At 40.9% G+C, this 22,765-nt stretch overlaps 3 protein-coding genes across 6 annotated transcripts; 1 reads left to right on the forward strand and 2 right to left on the reverse strand.

Moving 5' to 3' along the window:
- The first annotated feature begins 221 nt into the window (after positions 1–221).
- Positions 222–6,039, forward strand: si:zfos-323e3.4 (volume-regulated anion channel subunit LRRC8E). 4 transcript variants are annotated; one of them, XM_061060699.1, is made up of 3 exons: positions 222–469; positions 1,180–1,368; positions 3,464–6,039. In XM_061060699.1, the coding sequence occupies exons 2-3, from the start codon at positions 1,228–1,230 to the stop codon at positions 5,741–5,743; spliced, it is 2,421 nt and encodes an 806-aa protein (XP_060916682.1). In that variant the 5' UTR covers positions 222–469; positions 1,180–1,227; the 3' UTR covers positions 5,744–6,039. The 4 variants fall into 4 exon arrangements, with proteins under 4 accessions (XP_060916682.1, XP_060916674.1, XP_060916691.1 ...); XM_061060691.1 differs by having other exon boundaries at positions 1,207–1,368; XM_061060708.1 differs by having other exon boundaries at positions 1,210–1,368.
- Positions 6,040–11,511: 5,472 nt separating this feature from the next.
- cdkn2d (cyclin-dependent kinase inhibitor 2D (p19, inhibits CDK4)) lies at positions 11,512–15,156 on the reverse strand. Its single transcript, XM_061060904.1, has 3 exons — positions 14,865–15,156; positions 14,373–14,533; positions 11,512–12,496 (listed from the first exon to the last, which is right to left on the reverse strand). The coding sequence occupies exons 2-3, from the start codon at positions 14,511–14,513 to the stop codon at positions 12,143–12,145; spliced, it is 495 nt and encodes a 164-aa protein (XP_060916887.1). The 5' UTR covers positions 14,514–14,533; positions 14,865–15,156; the 3' UTR covers positions 11,512–12,142.
- Positions 15,157–15,293: 137 nt separating this feature from the next.
- Positions 15,294–22,550, reverse strand: ap1m2 (adaptor related protein complex 1 subunit mu 2). Its single transcript, XM_061060872.1, has 12 exons — positions 22,320–22,550; positions 19,652–19,808; positions 19,471–19,538; positions 19,162–19,292; positions 18,905–19,052; positions 17,811–17,937; positions 17,538–17,680; positions 17,286–17,357; positions 16,928–17,086; positions 16,260–16,385; positions 15,837–15,912; positions 15,294–15,697 (listed from the first exon to the last, which is right to left on the reverse strand). The coding sequence occupies exons 1-12, from the start codon at positions 22,359–22,361 to the stop codon at positions 15,672–15,674; spliced, it is 1,275 nt and encodes a 424-aa protein (XP_060916855.1). The 5' UTR covers positions 22,362–22,550; the 3' UTR covers positions 15,294–15,671.
- Positions 22,551–22,765: the final 215 nt, after the last annotated feature.

Here is a 22,765-nt window from a genome sequence, read left to right on the forward strand (position 1 = left end):
GCAGAGTTTAGATTGATGTGATATTGAAAACAAATATTAAGAGCATTCTCTATTAATACAGTGTTATACCTTTGATATTTAGTAGCCTATGCATTACAAAAAAAATAATAAAATCGTTAAAAGAGACATTAAATATAGTAGGCTGTAAGGGGAAGTGAAGTGATGAGGCACAGCTTCTCTTTTTATCCTGCTTCAAAACTTTATACTCAAACTGTCTGAAGACGGAGAGAGAGAGAGAACACCTGACATCCTGACAGAGCTGATTGGATATAGTAAGGCAAGCCCTGGCAGCATAAAGTGGCTTTATGTTCTGTACTGTATAAGCGCTCATGGGAGCTTCAATACCTCGAACAGGATGGGTTTATTTTAAAAATCTTCTCCGGATGTCTCGCGCTGTTTCCTGTTACCTTGACACCGGTGTGCTCGCGAGTCCCTGCGGGCACCAGAGGATCCTGTGCGCAGGACGCAGGTAAGAAAAACTCACCTGGTTAAAGCTGAATACAAAGATCCATTATTATTAGCCTGCACAGTTCAGTTCAGTTCATGGATGATACTTTAGTGAAAAGCAGAAACTTGTTTTAAAGAGATAAAAAGTTGTAATGAACATGTGACGCTACAGGTTTGTAGTATTTGGCACGCCTTTTCAGGAGGTGCTGTTTATGTCTTACATATTCAAAAACAAGTTAAAGTGTTTTAAAAGACGATGACATTTCAGCAAAACTGTTAGCCTTGACTTGCATTATTATTATTTATTCTCAGCATTAGGCTTACTTTTTTTTTTTTTTTTTTGAACATTTTATAATTAACTTTATCAGAAGTCGGCCAAATGACTAATTTAGAGTCGGCTCTTTGTGTTATTTAAGGACGTATTACGTAATTTTACCAAATACCTCATACTAGGGAGGTTAACTCAACTCTTTCCTGAATGAGTTATCTTCTTTTGTCAAAACATTGTTGTCCAAACTAGTCTATCCACTTTGGATCCACCTACAGTCCAGGACTTGCTTGTTCATTTAGTCAAGGCCAGAAACCCCTGACATACAAGTCAGTGTTTACATATTGTAACCAGATAGTTCTGTATTTTTTCCCCAGTCAGCACATCAATTGTCTTTTTTTTGTAATATAAGTTTAAACCCTTTTGACAAGATGTTCCTTAGATACTGCTCTGTGTTGTTTTAGCCTCCAGGGTTCACTCTTGTCTTTCAGCAGTGTGGAGAAAGAGCCAGGATGATCCCAGTTGGAGAATTGAGAAATTTCGGCATAGAGCAGAACTCAAAGTTTCGGGTCCTGAAGCCTTGGTGGGATGTTTTCTCGGAGTACCTGTGCGTTGCTATGCTCATGATTGGAGTCTTCGGGTGCACTTTGCAGGTAATGCGCCAACAAACCAGCCACTCTTTTATCATAACATTTACTATTCAGTAATAACCTGACCTGTCTGAGGACGACAAAAGGTTGCGCTGTATGTCTCTATTGTGGTTCCCTCTCTGTCTTACATTAACAGACCTCTGAGTCAAGCAACATTCCACTCACTGAAACTGAACTAACTTGCTTCTCCTGACCCACCTAGATTCAGATCACTAACTTGCTGCTTTATTTGCGCTCTCACCACCCGAGTTTAATCCCTGAGCTACATTGAAATAGCAACAAAAAGAAAGCAAATGGATTAATGAATGAATTACACGTTCACTTGTTTTATTAACGCGACTCTGGAGTGTGGAGACTGTGACTGTGAGAAACGTTTTAGTGTTGATTTGGTAAAGAACAAAATCAGAACTGTATCATAGATCATAAACCTTATGTCAAATTCATTCCAGAACAACTGTTAAGTTTGGAGATATTTTTATTTCCTTTATACACAAATCCAATTAATCAGAATCAGAATCAGAATCAGAATCGGGTTTTAATGCCATTTCTACGCTCCTTCTATCTGGAACAAACTCCCAGAAAACTGCAGGTCTGCTGAAACTCTCAGCTCTTTTAAATCTTGGTTGAAGACACACCTGTTTACAGCTACAGCCTTTCATTAAACAATTTTAATAAGATTTTAAATTTTAACTCTGCACTGTAACTTTTAACTCTTTTTATATTTTTACTTTATTTATTTCAATTCATTTTATTTGAATTATTTTTATTTGAACATATGTTCAAATTTAATAATTCCAGTGATTTTTTTTTTTTTTAATGTTCTATTTTAATGTTTCTTTTCTTTCCTCTGTCATGATGCTTTTGATGTCTTGTGTGAAGCACTTTGAATTGCCTTGTTGTTGGAATGTGCTCTATAAATAAACTTGCCAAGTACATTTACACATACAAGGAATTTGACTTGGTGTATTGGTGCTAAACAATTAAAAAGGAAATAAAGCAGAACTAGTAACAGCTTAAATAATACAGTATAAGAAGCTATTACAATATATAAAATTGAATTTAAAAATGTAAAATATAAAAAATAAAAAACACAAAAAGTACAAAAGGTGCAATGTAGGAGCTGTGCAGTGGACTATGACAAAAAAATCTTACAGTGTATGTAACCTACTCACAGAGTGCACGTAAGAAAATAAATTTGAAGTCCAGTGGGCTTTAATGTAAAGCATAAAGAACAGTTTCAGCAATTAAAAGCCAACCAACAACGACAATTTATTTTTAAAGGTTCAATCCTGCTCACTAGAGAAGAGAAATATTCTCTACAAATGTCTGTTTAAAATGAGTAAATATGTTTTTATTAGATGCAAAGTGAGGATGTGTGACAAATGAAAGGTAAACCAAAGAAACGGCGTGTACATGAGCCACCATTAAAAAAACATTCTTCTTCTTATTTTACATTTAGTGTTTTGAAGTTGGTGGTTTCACCTTTAAAGAAACATTTATTTCTTAATGTATCATTAATTTAACTGTGTAAAACAGAACAATGCTAAAACAATAACTTAACTAAAATCTACTTTATTTTTTTAAAGTTACCTCTGTAACAGGCGAATAACGACCCACGAGAATTTGTCAATGAAAGTGTTTCCCAATCATACCTGGATGGGCCGGCCAGTTTTATTTAAGGCGGCGAACGTAAAATATATTTTCCGACTTTTGTTGCAATTCCTTTTTTATCCGTAGGCTATAAGATGGCCTTCTAACATTGATCAGTTCAGGCAGGTGCAAGTGATATTACTTACCATGGTTGTTATTAACTAGGGGTGACATTACTGCTTTTTTTATCCTTTTCCAATCACATCCCTGATTTATAAAGCACCTTACTAGTCTCAGATATCCTGAGCATTTTGAGTCTGTGTTCTCGCCCAAGAACACGTCGATGTAGAGGCTCGGGGCTTGAGATCGAAACACCGATCTTCTGACGCATATAGAGATCTCATTGTTGGTAATGGTACAATTGAAGACTCATGTCGCGGTTTTTTGACAAGTATCCAAACATACATTCTTAAATATTCCTTCTATCTTCCCTCCTTACTTTCAACAGCTCACACAAGACAAGATCGCCTGCCTGCCCAGCCACTTCACCAGCCCAACACCCGAAGCCATTGACTGCAGCCACATCCGGACCTACAGGGAGAACGCGACGTCGCAGCACACTCTGGTTTCAAAACCCATCGTGAAGGAGGTGTTTGGTCGCAAGAACAACCTGGACATCCACCAGTATGTGTTTGTCAACCACCACTGCTACGAGAGGTTCGTCCACTGGTTCGCCAAGTTCTTCCCGTACCTCGTTGTGATCCACACTCTGATCTTCATGGTCGCAAGTAGCTTCTGGTTCAAGTTCCCCGGGACGTCTTCCAAAATTGAGCTCTTTGTTACCATTCTGGAAAAGTGCTTTGACTCACCCTGGACCACGAGGGCCCTGAGCGAGGTCTCTGAGGAAAGGGGAGAGGAAAAACTGGTGAGCTGGAGGAACACCGTGTCAAAAGGAGGCTCAGAACGACAAATAGATGAAGAGGAAACTAGAGTGCTTCTTCGCTCCTCGTCGGTTAAGTCCAACCCAGAAAAGAAAGCAACGGAGCCTCAATCGTCTCCCTCGGTCTTGGATAAAAAGGAAGGCGAGCAGGCCAAGGCTCTGTTTGAAAAAGTGAAGAAGTTCAGGACTCATGTAGAGGAAGCAGACATCTTGCGTGTCATGTACGTGCTTCAGACATCACTGAAAGTCTTCAAGTTCCTTTTAATCATAATCTACACCTCGGTGCTCGTACCGAACATTGAAATAGTGGTCAAGTGTTACGTTCCCCCTGACCTGACCGGGTTCGATATCTACTGCTGCAACCACAACAAGGCCCATCTCTTCTCCAAGCTCGCCTACTGCTACATCTGCTTTGTGGGCGTGTATGGACTCCTCTGCATCTACACCCTCTACTGGCTGTTTCATCGACCACTGAATGAGTACTCCTTCGACCAAGTCAGACTGGAGACGGGCATTAATGACATACCGGACGTAAAGAATGACTTTGCCTTCCTTCTGCACCTCGTGGACCAATATGACGCTCTTTTCTCCAAAAGGTTTGCTGTGTTTCTCTCCGAGGTAAGCGAAAGTCATCTCCATCAGCTCAACCTCAACTACGAGTGGACTGCCAAAAAGCTACGCACCCGTCTAGCCAAGAACGCCAGCAACCGGTTGGAGCTCCACTTGCTAATGCTGCCGGGACTTCCCGACACAGTCTTTGAGATTCCCGAAGTGGAATCGCTCAAACTGGAGCAAGTTAAAAATGTCACCATCCCAGCGAGTGTGGCAAAGCTTGAAAAACTGAAGGAGTTATCGCTGGTCTACTGCCCTACCAAGCTCCAGCTATCTGCCCTCAACCACCTCAAGGAACATTTAAAGGTCCTACGTCTAGCGTTTGAAAGTCTAGAAGAGGTGCCTATGTGGATGTACACCCTGCATGGCCTGGAAGAGATAGAACTAAACGGACCTTTAACAAACGAGGTGTCCAAAAGCGCCTCTCTCGACTCCTTTCGAGAGCTAAGAGCCCTGAGAATCCTCACCCTCCACTCCACCCTCGCTAAGATCCCACCCAGCATTGTGGATGTTGCATTGCAGCTGCAACGACTGAACATCTACAACGACGGTGTGAAGCTCCAAGCTTTCAGCACCTTAAAGAAGCTTACCAACATAGTGTCTTTGGAGTTAGTGGGCTGCCAGTTGGAGCGCATCCCAAGTGCAGTCTTCAGCCTGATCAACCTGCAGGAGTTGGACCTGAAGGAAAACAAACTTACCACCGTGGAGGAGATCCTGAGCTTGCAGCACTGCCGCCGTTTAGTGACTCTCCGACTGTGGCACAACAAAATCACCTACATCCCCGACCACATCAGTAAGCTTCACTCCCTGGAGACGCTGGACGTCAGCTGGAACAAGCTAAATAAGCTTCCCTCTCGGATGTTTCATTGCACGACACTCAGGCACCTGGACGTCTCCCACAACCAGCTCACCTCTCTTCCTGCGGAGATCAGCATCCTTCAGGGTCTCCAGTTCTTCTCTGCCGCTTTCAACTCGTTAGAGACCCTTCCAGAGGAGCTGTTCTCCTGCAAAAGGCTAAAGACGCTGGCCCTCGGAAATAACTGCCTGGCCAATCTTAGCTCCAGAGTGTCGAATCTGGCACAGCTAGTCCGACTGGAGATTAAAGGGAACCGCCTGGAGTCTCTTCCTCATGAGATCGGTGACTGTCCCCTGCTGACTGTCAGTGGACTGATAGTAGACGATAGCCTTCTGGATCTGCTGCCGTCAGGTGTACGAAGCCGGCTGAGTAATAGCTGAGTTTGCAGAGCTCTCATTGACTCGTCATTTTCTCAGTGTAGCATGGAGGTTGACGGTGGTTTTAGTCACAATGAGAGATAATAGTATTGTCACAGAATTAAACCATTGCACTGGCTGGATTTTTTAAATATATATTAAACAGGTCAAAAAAAGGGAAACCATAACTGACCCAACGAAAAGACAACAAAACTGAAAATGTATTAAGAAGAGGAGTTCTGAAATATGTGTTTTTAGGAAATGTTTTTTTATGCATTCTCTTAAATAATACTTTTCTTTTTAAATAAATATTTTAACAATGTTTATAGCTTTGCAAGTGAATTGCTCCCTTTTCTATGTTATATATGTTATATATATCTGGGTTTACAGTTAAAGATGATATGGTGTGTAAAAACACACATCCTGATTGGATATTTGTTTTTAGGATTAGAATTGTGTTTAACATTAGAATCGTGCAGTGTAAAAGAGAAAAGGTTTGCAGTTGTTTGGAGCTACATTTCCATGCTTCGTTGATACATTTGTGGCTTCTAGATAACTTCTAGCTGCCCTGCATCCTGTTGGACGGGTTTATAGAGCAAACAGGAGTGTTTCACACAGTGCGGAGGCTCATGTTGCTCCCTTTCAGACACTAAACAAGTGGAGGGAGAGGACACTGTTCAGTCACAGAATAGAAGCCATTCATCTCTTTGTTTATCAGTCAAAGTGAAAGCAGACTGTAATCAAACTTCAAATCAGATAAAAAATCGAGCTAGCATGTTTTTCAACTGCACAACTGGAAACAATAATCATTTATAGAGAGAAGGGAGATTAAAAAACTTAATTTGGATGAGTAACATATCAAGTGTGTGGATATGTGAGGTAGTGTTTCCTGACATACGCTCTGTCCACACAGTAATGAAGTATTGGTTATTGACAAACTTCACTTTTGCACCAATGTTCTATTTATTTTTAAACCTCAGTTATTAAAGCATTAACAATACAACAAGGGGAAACAGGATGTGATTTCCAAAGAACTGAAGCAACTATATATATATATATACAGTATATATATTTTACTGTATATATGTGTATTAGTAATTTGAGCGTTTATTGCATGGACTTGCGGAACAGTCCTTACATTTCACTGCACATCTGTATGAGCATGTGACAAATAAAAATCTTGAATCTGAATCTATAGTTTAAATGGTCAAATATAAAATAAGCTATTAAATGATGTTAATTTGACCACTCTTTTCACACATCATGCCCTAGTGCAGATAAACTAACAGTGCCTTTTAAACAGAATAAAGATGGAAGTAAAACAAATGAAAGGAGGTCATTTGAGCTGCTCACATTACGGTTTAGGAGGAGTGGTACACCATGTGCAAAATATTTTAATTTGGATCATTTTTGATCATAAATTCCTGTTCATCTTTCCCCGAAACTACAAAAAAAAAAAAACATGCTGTTCCTCTCCCCTCTTCTTTCCCCCTGATGATCCCTCCGTGTACCAGTATGACAATAGCAAACTGTCATGCTGCAGGTATAGAGTCCACCTTTCTGCTTGAACGACAGTGCATGTCTTGGCTTGCATTGCCACAGGTTATTGGCATTCCTCAGTATCCTTAGAGCATTATGCTGACATCGCACACCTCCCAGCCTCTCGGAAACCATTTTTTATTTGATACTTTTATTAACTTACATAATAATTAACACAGAATATTTATGAATGTTTTTTATGAAAAGATTAAGAAGATGCAGAGTAGAATCGTTTGCCTCTTGCCAGAATGCGTCGCAGACTATTTTGCTCTTTCTTTTCCTTTCTGAAGATGGCGGCCGAGCTAAACGGCAGCTGTAACTAAAATAGACGTGAATGCATCTTTGTGACCGAGGCTTGGCTGAAAATAACATGTTGGACCTCGAGTGGTTGTTTGAAGTTGTACATTCTGATATCTTCATGACTGTATTTTTGAAAAACTGCAACTTTAGTGTGCCTTCAGTCCAATTGTGTTGATGCAGTATTTTGTTTTGGAAGATACGTTTTGGAAGCTGCTTCTGACTGATGTGAGTTTCTGAGTTGTACTTGTTAGGATGCAGCTCCTGCAGCTTGAAGAACAGACTTTGGTGCCAACTTTTTAGTGTCAAAGTTCAAACCATATAAAAATTTGGTTTTATTATTTGATTACCAAGTGACCAACTTGGCATGGCATTTTATATCATCCAATAAGATTGAGTCCCTGCAGCTTCAGGGCAGCAATAGCTGAGTCTGTAGGGACGGGCGGGGTTGTCGGGTCAAGTCCCCATACAGAGCAAGAATGGAATTGTGTCTGGTCGCTGGAGAGGTACCACTTTACTTCCTGAGCACGGTCAAAGTGCCATTGAGCAAGAAACTGAACCCCAAACAAAGTGTCTTTGCAGCGAGGGAGACGCCAGTCACTGTGCAGCCCCCTCACTCTGACATCTCTCCGGCATGTCGACAACCGTTTTCACACATGCACCCCTTAAAACTTCTAATCCTGATCAGGAAATCCTCCTAAGTTAGTTGTTTCCACATGTCCCTCACAGCAGGACACTATCCCTGTAGGACGGGAGAGAGGGCGTTTACACAGCTCACCCTGTAGGCTTTGTGCATGTGTGAACAGGTGAACAGGTCATTTTATGTGCTTTTCGTGTGTTTCGCATTTCTCACAATAACAGAGTGAAAAATAATATTTATACAATTTCACAGATTAAATTATAAAAAAAACTAGATGGGTTCAATCTGTCCTGGTGCATAACTCACATACCTGAACATGCTCTGAAAATGTAAGAGGCAGCTGTATGTTTTCCTTCTGTCAGTGCAGCGCATGGTGTGAGTCTTCAGCAGATCTAAAAATGTCCAAGGAGCATAAACAACAAAACTGAAGTGACTGGTTTTATCCTTTAATTCTTTTTAGCTCGTGGACTTAACCATAACTTATCATGTTTGAAAGAGATCAAGGCCAAAACAAACCAAATATTTCCCCTGTCTATTAATGTGTATTACATGTTTTTGATTATTTGAGTGATACTAATTTGAAGAAAAAAATAGGATGCCGTTTTTAAAGATAAGGGTGAATCCTTGTGAGAGAAGGGTTTTAAGATGGTTTGTTTGTGGTTGGTGTCAACACCTGTTTTCTTTCTCTCCCTTAAACTCCATAAACTAGAGTCAGACATTTAGACTTTTTGATACTTATATGTACCTTGCATGTCACTGGGATGTGTTTAACTGTTATCTCTGACTAATACCGTATTCACAGCGTTGTCATCGTCATGAATTCCCGGACATACTTCGTGTCTCCTCGGAAGGAGTGAGGGAATAAGCTGATACTGGTTTTTCTTGTTCACTCCCTTTTTCCTTGTGGCTCGTCACTGTGACCGCTATCCCAACCTGCAAAACAAAACGAACAACACCAACGCTGTGTTTATGGGAGTATCGGGAGTATCCAGTTGATCCTGCTCTGTGAAGTCAGTTAGCGCCTCCTGGTGGCTGGACGCAGGACTGCTACGTGTCTTTACTGCACAAGATAAGGGAGGGCAGACTTCTGAGCCGTAGGAGTCTTTCTATCTGGCTGACTATAGCCGGGACAATATGGGTGGGGATGTAAATGACTCAGTTGTCTCCTGACTAACAAAGGCTAAGGTACCTCTGGGTGGAGGTATTTAACCCTGAGCTGCTCCTGTGGAGGCGTCCACTGCAGTCAGACAATGTGCTTTGACTGTGCAGGGGCCTGTAGGTGTCCATGTTTGGGAGTATGTAAATCTGAAACAGGAGGGTGACAGCAACATTCAACTGCAGACTATACATAGTCCAGTGGTTGAAGAAGTCTTTGAGGTTTTTCTTAAAGAGAAGTTGTAGCAGCTTACAAAACTTTCACAAATATTACAAGACCTGCATTCAAAGTTTGAGTAGTGTAAATATACAGTATGGGAAATTTAAAGTACTTTACATTGTCCAGGGTAATACATATTTTATTTCACTGTCCAAAACGTTTTTGTAACATGTTGGCATTACATTTCTCATGGGCCTATAACTTACAGGAAACATTTCTCTTTTTTAACATTTGACATGATTTCCTGGTGATGTTTAATTAAAAACAGCAATCACATCGTCACAGAATCATCACATTGCTTTGTTTTACTTTTACACAACGTCCCAACTTTTTGGTCACAGGGTAACAGTTTCTGTCTAAAGCTCTTAACAAAGTAACTAGTAGCTGAAACTGTGAAAAAGTGTTGAAAAGGAAACAAAATGTTCCTCTTGAAGGAGCATGTAAGGAATAGTCAGGTGAAGAATTAAAGCAAAGCTAATGACAGTGCGACAGCCAAAGTATACCAAACTAAATAATAATAAAAACTCAAGTCCTACAATCAAAATCTAAAAATTTAATTATTAAAAAAAACACTCTTAAATACTGTTGATTTGGGCATTTAATGTTCGGTGAGCTGATTGCAAAGTTCCAAAAGGTCTGCAACATTTTATGATCTTGTCACTAGAGCTGGCAAGTAAAAAGTGAAAAAAAAAAAAAAAAAAAGTGCAATATATTCTTCTGAAGTAGCACATAAAATATATATTCAAATTCACAGAATCCTTTCACGCCAGTTTCTGTGGTTATCTTTGTCAGGAGGATCAGGAAGTGAGTGAGAGTTTAGATCACGTCTTCGTCAGTGTTTCTATCGATGGAGAGGCATGTAAACAACAGTGACGTACAAAGGTCTGTCAGGGAGATCATGAGGCTGTGCTCAGCGATCCCGGCTGTGCAGCAGCAGTTGAACTGTATCTCCTTTCTCGTCTGCTGGAGTTGGCCCGCAGCACGCAAGCAAACAAGATATCCATTGTACTGTAAGAGCCGTGAGCACAAACATCAGCAAACTGTGCCACTGTTACCTGCGAGCCTGAACAAAACAGGGCCCTCATTCATTTTGATCCGTGTGCCCTCTCACAGGGGACTTTCACAGCACAGAGCATTCCAGTGTGGTGTTATTATAAATGCCCTTCATCAATCACCTTGGGGAAGTTCTAAACCCTTCAGGATGGGCCTGCAGCAGAACAAGAAAACACCAGATCTTTTTTTTTTACTGACGAGGAAAATGCTGTTAGTTCGGTTTAAGAAAGGCCACTTTTGTTCTTATTTATCTTATTTGTTCTCCGATGGTTCTCAGTTTTGTTTGTTTGGTCCTCACTGCTGAAGGAGGACTTTTTTTTATAGAAGCATGGAAGAAAAGAAAAGAAACTAAAAGAACCTAAACATGTGAAGTGTTTCATAAGAGTGAAAATATGATGATCTAAATGCTGTTTCAAAGCCTTCTCTAACCTGCCTGAAATGATTTTTTTTTACTGTGGAATAAAAACTCAGAACTTTTAATTTTACAAATTTTGCTCTTACCCAATGATTTATTTCCTTCCAAATTTCTAAGAAATGAAAATCAACACCGTTAAACATGTTGTCTGATATCGAATGTAAATGCAGGTGTAAACTTGAGATTGCAATTATCTTTTTCTTTAGATTTTTTTGCGGGGCTTTATTTGAGATAGGACAGTGGAGAGTCTGAAATCAGAGAGAGAGTGGGTAAAGACACGGGGCAAAGGAGCCACAGGTCAGATCATGTAGATCCTGTACATGGGGTGTGCAAACTAACCGCTACAGGCGTCACAGAGAATGCAATTTAGCTGGTCACTGGTTTCTAAGGCCTAGAAGTCCGATGAGAAACTTTACAGCAGCTAAATATGTAGGCTACTACCTGAAATAAAAAAAACTACAACCACCAAAAACTTCCAAATTCAACACTTTATTTTGTGTTTTCTTCTTCAAATAATAAAGTGAATAATGTCACTTTAGATTTAAAAGTATTTATATAAATAACATTTCAACAAATCACGATAAATGTCGTCATTTACAAGGTCACAACAATCTTCAGTCCTATTCCAACAATAAATAAGTCAAAGTCTAAGTACATCTAATTAAGAGAAACACAACTATGAAAAGCAATCAGGGGGCACCATATCAAGTATTGTACAATTTTTTAAAACACACACAATGTCTCAACTGTTACAATTCTCACACAATAGAAATAATGCAATAATTAGAAAACACTGGGGGAACTACCTAAAAATGTGCACTCCCAATTTAAAGGGACAACAGATATATATATATATATATAAATATATATATATATATATATATATATATATCTATATAAGGTGCCAGAATCGCACTGTGCAAAAGAGGAGGCTACTGTATGTAGCCACCAATCCACTGAAAATAAGCTGCCAAGACAATATGTCCTGTGTCACATATTAATGCTGAGCCACTATCAACAACAAAAAATAATCCTTTACACAGCAATGAATTCAAGTCACCAGGTTTGAAATGACAAACAAAGTCAGGCCAGGAGGGACCCAGACTAACTATGAATGTGAGCGAAGAGCAAGTCCATCATGTCAGGCACGCGTGAAGCTCGGGCCACATCTACGGCCGTTTGACCGCTGATATTGGCGTGCTTCAGGTCCGACCGTGGCGCCAAGAACTCCACAACATCTCGGTGACCCTCCCGGATGGCGATGTGTATGGGCAAGGCTCCGCTCTGGTCCGAGATGTTTACAGAGGCGCCGTAATCCACCAGAACCCGCAGAGTGTCCAGGAATCCTGTGCGGGCTGCGTCGTGGACGGGCGCTATCCCGTGTTTGTCCTGGATGTTTGGGTCCGCTCCTTTTTCCAGCAGCAGGCCGGCGATCTTGGAGTTCCCCATCATCATCACCTGCAGGAAATATCAGAGAATAAGAAAGCGGAAAGTTAATTCAAGCTGTGTGTACATTTTAAGTGTTGACCCTAGATTGTCCAATTCTCTACTGAATCCAAAATGTTTAATTTAGAAAGTGCCAAAAAGGACTGGAACACAAAAGAACAAATACAGTCCATACAATTCATAATGTTGATAAGATTAAACCTTAATGACCACAGTCTCTCTCTCTCTCTCTCTCTCTCCCATTTCTGACAGGAGTGTCTTTAAAGAAGAGCCGAAACAATCTATCAATACGACAATTATTAGAAATAAATAGGCAAAACTTATTTCTTCCCTACTGAAGTCAAGTGACACTTAAACACATCGCACACTCATTAGGCAGCTTCTCATCTAAGAGTACTGCCTCTTTTCTTTTTGTTAATCCCACAACTTTGCGTTTCAGACTGCTGCTTGGACAAACTAGCAATTTGAGGATGTCACCTTGAGGTCTGAGAAATGAAAATTGTTTTTTTTTCTTCTGTGTTTTTGTCGTTCTGTACATTTTTTTTTTTTAAAAACAATAATCAATGGATTCAATGTTAGAGGGCACAATTATTTTGAATTAAATGGATGAAATATTCCACGTTTGGCTGGCGTTTACCAGTTCTCAAGTGAAATCAAAGGTACCTGGATTCGGTTACCCTTTTTTATTTCGACATTTAAAACAGACAGTTTTTTTACTACATGTTTCTGTACCGCTGTCATGACAGGAGACGTTTCCAGACATCCTTGTCTGACATCAATGTCCAGAACTCCGCTGCCAGGGTCCTTACACATCACCCCCCACCCTCATTCACCGCCACTGGCTCCCGATCAAGTCCCGCATCCAATACAAACTCCTCCTACTCACCTACAAATCTCTCCATGGTCTAGACCAGGTGGTCACATGCGGCCCCCATCAACCCTCAATGTGGCCCTCAGTTCAATTTTTCAATTTTGACATATCAAATAATTGGAATCATGAAGAAAAACATGACAAAATCTGCCATGAAATCATGAAAACCAGGAAATATGTCCATAATAATATTTGATCGCTGGTATATGTTGAGTTAAATTTGAGACATAATTGATTTCAATCGTTTTTGGAAACTACAATTTGGCCCCCCTGGCAGTGAGAGTTAAATGAATGTGGCCCTTGCTGTGACCAAAGTACCTCACCGACCTCCTCCATCCCTACACCCCGGTGCTCTCCACCCCCCCACACACACCACACACACCACACACACCAAACTGCGATCTTTTGGCGACAGAGCCTTCAGTGCCTCAGCCCCCCCCACCCTGTGGAACTCTCTCCCAGCCCGAAATGGTAAATGGACTTGAGCTTATATAGCGCTTTTCTAGTCTTCCGACTACTCAAAGCGCTTTTACACCGCCTGTCACACCCACACATTCACACACTGATGGTAGTGATCGCTCTGTAGTATCATCCATCAGAAGTAACTAACGCCATTCATACCCCGCCGCCGAAAGCAGCGGGAGCAATTCAGGGTTGAGTGTCTTGCCCAGGGACACATCGCCCAGCTGGGGATCGAACCCTCGACCTTTTCCGGTTGAGAGGCGACGACTCTACCCACTGAGCCACAGCCGAAATCCCGCACTGCTGCATCCCTGGTACATCTTTTAAAAAAAACCTCCTCAAACACTAAACCACCTGTTCACCAAAGCATTCAGCCTCATCTAACACCACCACCCCCCCCCCCCCCCCCACCAGCTGATCACTCACTTCCTTCCTTCCTTCACTTTGTTTGTCTCTTGTTGCAACACCCCGCTTGGGTTTCATGAAAGGATTGATTGATTCTGCAACGTATTTCTCTGGTGACTTGAATGTAACGTGATGTACGTAAGGTCTCACCTGTAGTGCAGTCCTGCCAAACTCATTGAGAGTATCAGGATGCACTCTGCATTCCTCCAGGATCCTCTGCACGTCGCTGCTGTTTCCTTTGGCTGCTGCCGACGTCAAAGCTCTGCCGGCGTCCATCTGACTCAGGACCATTATAATCTACTCTGTAAAGCCTGGTCAGAAGGAGATGACGAACAACAGTTACACTAAAACTCAAACCACTGGTCTCTACAGATGCTAACAACAGTGTAGTAAACATTACATAAACACAGACACAGCTAGGTACTGCAGCTTCCGGCTAACGTAAAGATGTATTTCCCCGAGACGCCATGATACCCGTCGGCTAGCGTAATGTTACATCAGTGTCCTTTTAAAGAAATCATCACGTTTAAACAACTCTTTGTGGACACCTGTGTTTGTTTCTAACAGACAGTTAGCATGCAGGCTAAAGCGCTAGCACTGGGGGAAAAAAAGATACTACAGTGCTGTAAAGTAGCCTTTTACCTTGTTCGGTTCCTTTAGCTCCTTAACGTCTCCGAGAGGTTATATGCCGCTGTTTCCGGAGACTTTGTTCAAATTTTAAATTGAATCCAAACAATGACGGTTTATAAACATTAGTAAATACATTTGCGCGCTGAGATCTGCAGCAGCAGTGTCTCCGATCTAACAAATTTACAAACATTGGAGTTCGACACACGCTGACCAATCACAGCTCGCCTGCGGGGTGTTTTTCTTCCACATAAGGAAAAAGAGGCGGGGCTACTCTTCGGTTACTACACTATCACTGTGGCAACAGTAAGGAGTACGACCAATCAGAGCGCGCGGCGAAGAAAGCGGGCGATTCGTATACGTTGAAGGCTTCAAAGGCAGTTCATTCACATTTCTGACCTTTGGATGTAATTCTCAAGAGACGAGTGAGGGGGGGGGAAAAAAGGCGGGTGTAAGTTTTTATTTTGGGCGGAATTTCGCGACTGTGATTACACAATGTATGACTACAAATATCAGGAGAAATGCCGCCCATACATGGCGTTACAAACCCTGGACAAAAAGAAAGCAGCTGGCTACTAACACAGAGGATATAGCGACAAATAGTTTAAAAGCAATAATCTCATTTAGCAAATACATAATTAGCGGTGGTCCCACAATAGAAACATTAAAAAATTAAATTGCACACAGATTTCATAAAACAAAATCATGGACATAAAATAGAACAGGTGAAATATTAAGACATTCTTTCAGTCAAGGTGAAGAGATCATGATGGTCCTCCGTGGGTCCTGGTAGTTAGGAATATACAGCAGTCCCCACAGGCTTTATACATTGGTCCTCAGTTGGTAGTCTATTTACATAAAAAGAAAACAATAATAAGAGGAAAGGCTAAAATAAACGTGATTAAAATATCCATGTGTTCCTTAAATAGTACATTCAGAGCAGCTTGTCTCATCACATTGAAGGCTAATGCCGAGTTAATCATTTACCTCCACTCTGTGTTATGTACCGGACCCAAGGCAAAGCCTGGTAACCACTTTTTTCTATAATCTTCATATATCGCACCTGGTGAAAATGAGTGAGTGAGAGAGAGAACATGTTGAGGCATGAAACCAAATTGTGCATCATCAATTAACTTAAAGTCTAGCTGGCCGGTCTGAGCACACAATATGATCTCTTACATGACCTGACTTGACTATCAAATGTGTACGCCCTATGCAAAACACTAGGGGAGTGGTTAAGCTTTAAAAGTGCCGTATTATTACAACAAGATATAACATGTACAGATACACTTAAAGTCCAAAATAGTTGTGCTTCTACTGGCTTTATTTCTGGGTTGTTTGACATTAAAGCAGAACGTAACATAAGCACATTTACTTGCACACACACACACACACACTCGCAAAACGCACCTGTATTCCTGAGACTGTGAAGTACGGGATTTCAAATTTGACAGTGATGGGAGGTTTGCCCTCCAGCTCATTGTTCTCCACGCTGGGCAGACCAAAATGAGCTCTCATTAGGAACTCTTTACCCCCCTGGATGGACAGATGGATTAACAGACATGAGTTAGCATAGCGCTAAATACACAACAGATTATTATCTGTGATCAGAATGTGGGCCAATCGGCCGTAAGATTATGATAACCTATGCAATCTAATGCAATGCAATGCAGCGTATCCACTGTAAATTCTGCTTTTACAAAGCCGCTGCATTTTCAGTTTAATGGACATGATCAGAAAGGTCATAATTCTCCTGTATATTTATTACTGAAGTCATGGTGGGAGATGGTGAACTAGAGTGCATTCAGCTGAAATATGTTCCTGATATTTCACCAACTCCATAAACATACACGAGGGAACAAAATATAAGGAACACATTTTGAATTGAATGCACTTTAGTAAACAACCACTATGACCTCGATAAAAAACTATGAGGTAGAATTATAACCTTTCCGACCACGTCAACAAAAACTGAAAATGTAGACGCTTTGTAAAAGTAGATTTTATGGTAGGAATGTTGTATTGGATCGCGTTAGATTTCATTATTGGTCATAATGTTGTAGTTGTGTATTTCTTACAGGAAATGACTTGATGGTCCACACCACCAGGTTCTTCTCAGGAACATATTTGGCGTTGCCTGTGCTGGTTTTGAACTTCGGTGAGTCGGCATCACTCGGGACAGGGACCCTCACTTCCACATTATTTGCCACAGACTGTTTTTTAAATTGTCCTTTTGCCTAAAAAACACAAGACAATGTTTAAAGACATCTTGTAAAAGCAGAGTTTTCACTGTTGCCCACAGTGCCCCGGAGCAGGAACAAGTCCTGCTGTTTGTGGTGTCACTGATTAAATGCGCTTTCATGGCTTATAACCAATCACATCTCCTGTCATATAAAACATCGAGACTTTCATTTTCTTAATTTTTCTTTTAATTACCTTAACCATGATTTCCACTCTGCTGTGAGAGAATTTCTCTATGACTGATTCGATCCATATCAACGGCTTCACCTGTAAAAGAAGAACAAATATGTCATGAACAAATAATGAATATGGTCAAACGTTTTATTATTTATTTTCAATTAAATTCAAGTAAATCACTTTTATTGTAAATCACGTAATATTTAAATTATCCCTCGTGTGTTTGCTCATTCTGTAATAAAATGGTCCCCGCCACTAATTCATACTAACATGTGTATTGATGCGGTAGGACATGAGTTCAGACTCCCCGTCGGGAGGAATGAAGGAGATCGTTCGATCACTGTCAAAGCGAGAGAGACGGACACACTGGTGGAACTTCACGTCCTCCATCACCACCGTCTTTCCTTTGTCACCTGAACACAGCACAATGAAATCGATATTTAAATGCAACCGAAGCAGAAAGAATAAGCTTCATGCACGTACAGCAAGACGACTGGAGTAACAGATGGGTGGTATGGAGAGAGAGGCTGTATAGAAACGTACGTCCAGTGAGAGCAAAAAGCACTCGATCGTTGAGGCCCAGCCGCAGCTCAGGCATCCCAGAGAGCATGGTCTTCAGCTTGATGCTGCCCACGATGTCACTGCTCATCACGCTGCCATTAGCATTCACCTGAACACAACACACAGAGGAGAAATCATTCTATAATTACTTTGTTCTGTATCTGATTAGGTCCTCTTCATCTAACAGATATTGTCATCAAAGCCTTAACATGCCTTACTCTAATCTGACACTTACGCATGAATACACACTAACAGAGGCTCTCGCTCTTCAGTATCAAAACAGATACATCATTCATACTAATGGGACTAAACAAACCTGCATGCTTACACTTGAAGCTCCTGTGAGAGACGTTCAGTTTGAGTCGATTTTGACAGTCCAATGAATCACTCGTTGAGAATCTTTGAGGTGGAAAATGTAAAAGAGAGGCGGTTTCTGCAGCACGCAGCGGCACTTTGTCGGACACTTACCCTGCGGCACCGGATTTAGGGATTAAAATAACCACAAAGAAACAACCGTTTTTTTTTTACGATGATTGTCTTGTGTGCTCTTTTTTCCCTCATAAAGAGGAATTTCATTCTGTTTTATAAGCAGCTAAAAACTCCTTACAGGAGTCTGTTATGAGGAAACATAAATAAAGTAACACATATTTAATAACACTTGACTGAGCGAGTGACTGAAGGAGCAATCTAATCCAACGTCTGCAAACTATAAATGGTGATTCTAAATACAAACAGCACTATGGGACTTTACAGCTCGAGTACAATTCTTCCAAGCCGAGCAGATGCTTTAGTGTAGCTCTGAAAATATTTTTATTTTTATTTAAGATTTATTTTGGGGCTTTTTGTGCCTTTAATGGAAAGATAGGACAGTGGATAGAGTTGGGAATCAGGGAGAGGGAGTGGGGAACGACTTGCAGGAAAGAAGCCACAGGTGGGATTCGAGCCTGGGCCGCCCGCTTGGAGGACCATAGCCTCCAAACATGGAGGCGCACGCACTAACCACTGCGCCACCAGCGCCCCAGCTCTGACAGTTTTGAGTGAATTACATGAAACATCAGCCCTGTGTCGTATCTTACCAGCACATTGATGGACTCGATGACGTCTATGAAGACCTCGTTCTTCTTGTATCTGATCCCCTCTGACCTCCAGGAGACGGCGTTGGTGACAGTGGTTGGCACCTTGGACTTGGCCACCTCGAGCTTGGCCCCTTCCTGCGTGATGTATCTGCAAGAAATGAGAAGCGAGGAGAGTGGCCCGCTGTGATTACACACAACACTTTCATACTCAACAGAATATTTACGTGTCTGCATGTGCATATGTCTCAGAGCCTCACTCTTGTAGGATCTTGCTGTCTGTCGTCTGAGGAAAGCCGAAGTCCATCAGCTCGTCCAGCAGCTCGTAGACGACCACAAAGTTGTCCTGAATGCTCTCCTCCTCCAGCTCTTTGAAGTACTCTGTGAACACCTGACCAGGTAAAGACAGAGTTTTTTTTTTTAACTCTCTTTAGCTGACATCGTCTTCTGGTTCTTCATATACAGAAGAGTTAATCGATGGAAACAGCACAACAGTATGTACATTTAAGTCATTAGTTACACGTGTGTGTGTGTGTGTGTGTGTGTGTGTGTGTGTGTGTGAGACTCACCTCCACCATTTTGTAAAGAAAAGAGTAGACGAGGGAGGCGTTGGAGTTTTTGTTTGTAGTGGCCACCACTGTGCAGACGTCAAGTCAAGGAGTATTTTACAGCCGTATATGAAATCGATAATCTGGGATGTGATGAAAGAAAATACAACACAGATGCCAGCCACATGTCGGGTTAGGATACAGTAGAGGTTGCTGTGCTTGATCCACATGAAGTGGACACTGCCGTGGCACAGCACAGGGCAGAGGAGGCCTTCTTCTTCATGTATCATCAGCAAAGGCATGAAGTGGTCGATCTCTGCCATGTCCACATCGCCTTTGTAGTTCCGACAAATCAGCACCTGATTGGAGAGAATCACGGCCCATGTTTATAGAACAACTGCATGCTCAGTATCCTACAGATGTTACAAGAAACAATGTGGTGATATATGATCGATGCATTACTTGTTCTCAAAATATGTTTGTGTGACACTGATCCTTTCTTACCACTTTGATTTTTAAACTCAAATCAGCTTTACAGCCATTTCACCTTTCAGACACTATCCAGGATTTTGATTCCTGATGTTGGTTCAAGGCATAAAGGATTACTTATTGATTTAATTTCCAACTATACCTGAGTTTATAAATTTCATATTTTTATTTTGATATCTAAAGAGTTTTTGGCAAACGTTTCAAGTCTTGTCTTTTCAGAAGTGAGGATTCCTTGCTTCAGCTAAATCTCCTGTAAGGACTTTTTGAGTTGTGTCGCTTTTGGCACCCCCCTGTGGACAAAATGTCATTCTTAGGTCTCTTCTTTCATGTGTACCAAGTGTTTTCAAACTCAGAAATATTATATGAACTAATTTTGAATGTGTAACCTGCACCTCAAAATCAATCTTTGGCTTAGAATAAAAAGTCTGATTCACCAGAATATTGTTATTCACCTCATCTGACACCTACATCCATCACTGTAGGGGCGACAGTCATTAAAAATAACTATGTAGAAATGATCCATCTTGGTGCTATGGTCTTGTTTACCTGCATATACATTTGAGGTACTTGATTTTAATATTTTTCCCCCTTTCACACTTTTAAATTTTCATATGAAAGAGTGAGGGTCCCTTTATGCTTGAACATCAGTTCCCTGTTAAACTATAATTAGGGATGCATTGATTGGACATTAGTATTAGTGCACAATGGCCGTGCTGACAGGGATTATCCTATATCAACTAATAAAGTGGCATACATGATGCACTACTTCAGCAGCTGATGTGTATCGGTCCGATGACATTAATTGAATGTTGACAGGTTAATATATCCAACTGATGCTTCAGAGAAGAGTTTTTTTTTAGGTCACCTGTCTCTGAAACAGATCAGTGACAGGCTGTCTGTAGGATTTGTTCCAATGACATTTCAAGAGGAGGGACCTCTAACAACAATTTGAAGACACCCAATCACTGCAGCTCATATGAAAACCAGACATGATAAATTATTAAAAGTTTTAAAAAATAACATCTATATTTGAATTAGCAATCGGCTAAATTGTTATTTTAAACATAGACTTTCCCAATTGTCTCAGGAACATATTTGGCGTTGCCTGTGCTGGTTTTGAACTTTGGTGAGTCGGCATCACTTGGGACATGCTTTTGCATGAAAGCACATTTAATTTTCATACTTTTGTTGGCTTATAACCAATCACATCTCCTGTCGTATAAAACATCAATAACAAGACTTTCATTTTCTGCAACTGTACTTCATTTTTCTTTTAATTACCTTAACCATGATTTCCACTCTGCTGTGAGAGAATTTCTCTATGACTGATTTGATCCATATCGATTGGTGCAGCTCTAACTTGAATTGTTGTCTTCATAAGACAAATGTGAAACAGGTTCAACTTGCTCACGATGCAACCGCCTGAGGTTGTGACAAACAGCAGCAGGAGAGCAGCGGCCAGCTGAAGATCAGTCCGAATGACATATCAGGTGTGATTCTGTACACACTCCATTCATGTCTCCTAAAACACCTGAAACCTTGTGTGCCTCGGGTCTGTCTGTAACACTACCTGGTGACCTATCAGGTTACAAGGAGAGGAAAGAGTGATGGAGCCATGCCGTGAAGGAAAAATGGGGGTTATAGACCGTGGGTGGTGATACAGGATGAATGGAGGCTACAGCCAGGTTAACAATTGCTGCAGCACTATTGGTCACTTTCAATTAATATAATATTATTATTTTGTAGTGCTTTATTTAAGAGTGCGCACAATAACTTTTAATAGGCTAGAAATACATTTTGAGACATGCAAATGTAGACAAGATGCACATAGGCTCGAGTAATGACAATATGTAAAAGGGAAAAAAAATACTGAATGGGACAAGGAAAGCGATTCAATGAAAAAGAAAAAAATGAAAACACAATTCTATTTTAACTTCTGTCTGGGGTCGAATTAAGTTCTAAATATGTAGGCTGTAAACGACATATTTAGAGCTTTATTAAAATAAAGATTACTCTTAAAGAAAATAAGGTTATTCTTAGAAATGTACATTTGTGTAAAAATAAAAATAGTGTCAAGTATGATATAAATTAAAACAAAAAAATCCAACAATGTGATTCCCCGAAGTTATTTAAGGCTGACGCTGTCACTGACTGACATGTATCCCGGAAGTAAAAAAAGAAAGTCCCAATGAGTGAGTGTGTAGCAAGCTGCTCATTAATTTTTAACCACTCAAACGCTATTAATGATTGAACAGTTACGACCGAAGTTAAAAACCTAAACAATGAAAAGCCTAAATTTAGCATTTTAGAAGTTTATGTCGCTGAAAGTGTCGTAAATACAGTTATGCGTTGTGTGCAATTATATGCAGCATTAATCTTACCTTCCCCTTCAGGTCCAACACAAACACAGCGGAGGCAGACATCGTGTTTTTCACCCACGACAGCTCAACACGCGAGTCAACAAGTCACACAAACTCTGTTCAAAGTCCAGGTGAGGGTTTCAGGAGGCTTATTTTCCGCTCTCCATCCAAACTAGACACATTAATCAGCCCGAGGTGATCATGGATTCCACCGTGTCTGTTTCCTGGAGGGGCCGTGACGTCACGGCAGGTAGGTAAAACATTCACCAGCTCACCTGGGCTAAAAGTGGGGGAGAAGAAGGCGCGTGATGCTGAATGTATCCGCTAGAGGGCGCCACAGGCACAGAAACCAGAGCAGGGACATAAACTGATGTTTGATTGATGTGGTCTTTTTTTTTGTTTGTTTGTTTTAGAGAATTTATAAAGACGCGTCAGTCACACTATAAATGTCCTAGACCACAACAGGA

Source organism: Labrus mixtus, chromosome 2 (assembly GCF_963584025.1).
Source record: "Labrus mixtus chromosome 2, fLabMix1.1, whole genome shotgun sequence".
NCBI lineage: Eukaryota > Metazoa > Chordata > Actinopteri > Labriformes > Labridae > Labrus > Labrus mixtus.

Bases quoted from the DNA above. Each gene is read 5' to 3' on its own strand.
- ap1m2 (XM_061060872.1), bottom strand. From the start codon at position 22,361: ATGTCTGCCTCCGCTGTGTTTGTGTTGGACCTGAAGGGGAAG. The intron at 19,053-19,161 runs GTGAGGCTCTGA...CATTTCTTGCAG, and splicing joins GACAGCAAGATCCTACAAGA to ATACATCACGCAGGAAGGGG. The intron at 17,938-18,904 runs GTAAGATACGAC...TGTTGTGTTCAG, and splicing joins TCGAGTCCATCAATGTGCTG to GTGAATGCTAATGGCAGCGT.
- si:zfos-323e3.4 (XM_061060699.1), top strand. From the start codon at position 1,228: ATGATCCCAGTTGGAGAATTGAGAAATTTCGGCATAGAGCAGAACTCA. The intron at 1,369-3,463 runs GTAATGCGCCAA...TACTTTCAACAG, and splicing joins TCTTCGGGTGCACTTTGCAG to CTCACACAAGACAAGATCGC.
- cdkn2d (XM_061060904.1), bottom strand. From the start codon at position 14,513: ATGGTCCTGAGTCAGATGGACGCCGGCAGAGCTTTGACGTCGGCAGCA. The intron at 12,497-14,372 runs GTGAGACCTTAC...TATTTCCTGCAG, and splicing joins TTGGCAGGACTGCACTACAG to GTGATGATGATGGGGAACTC.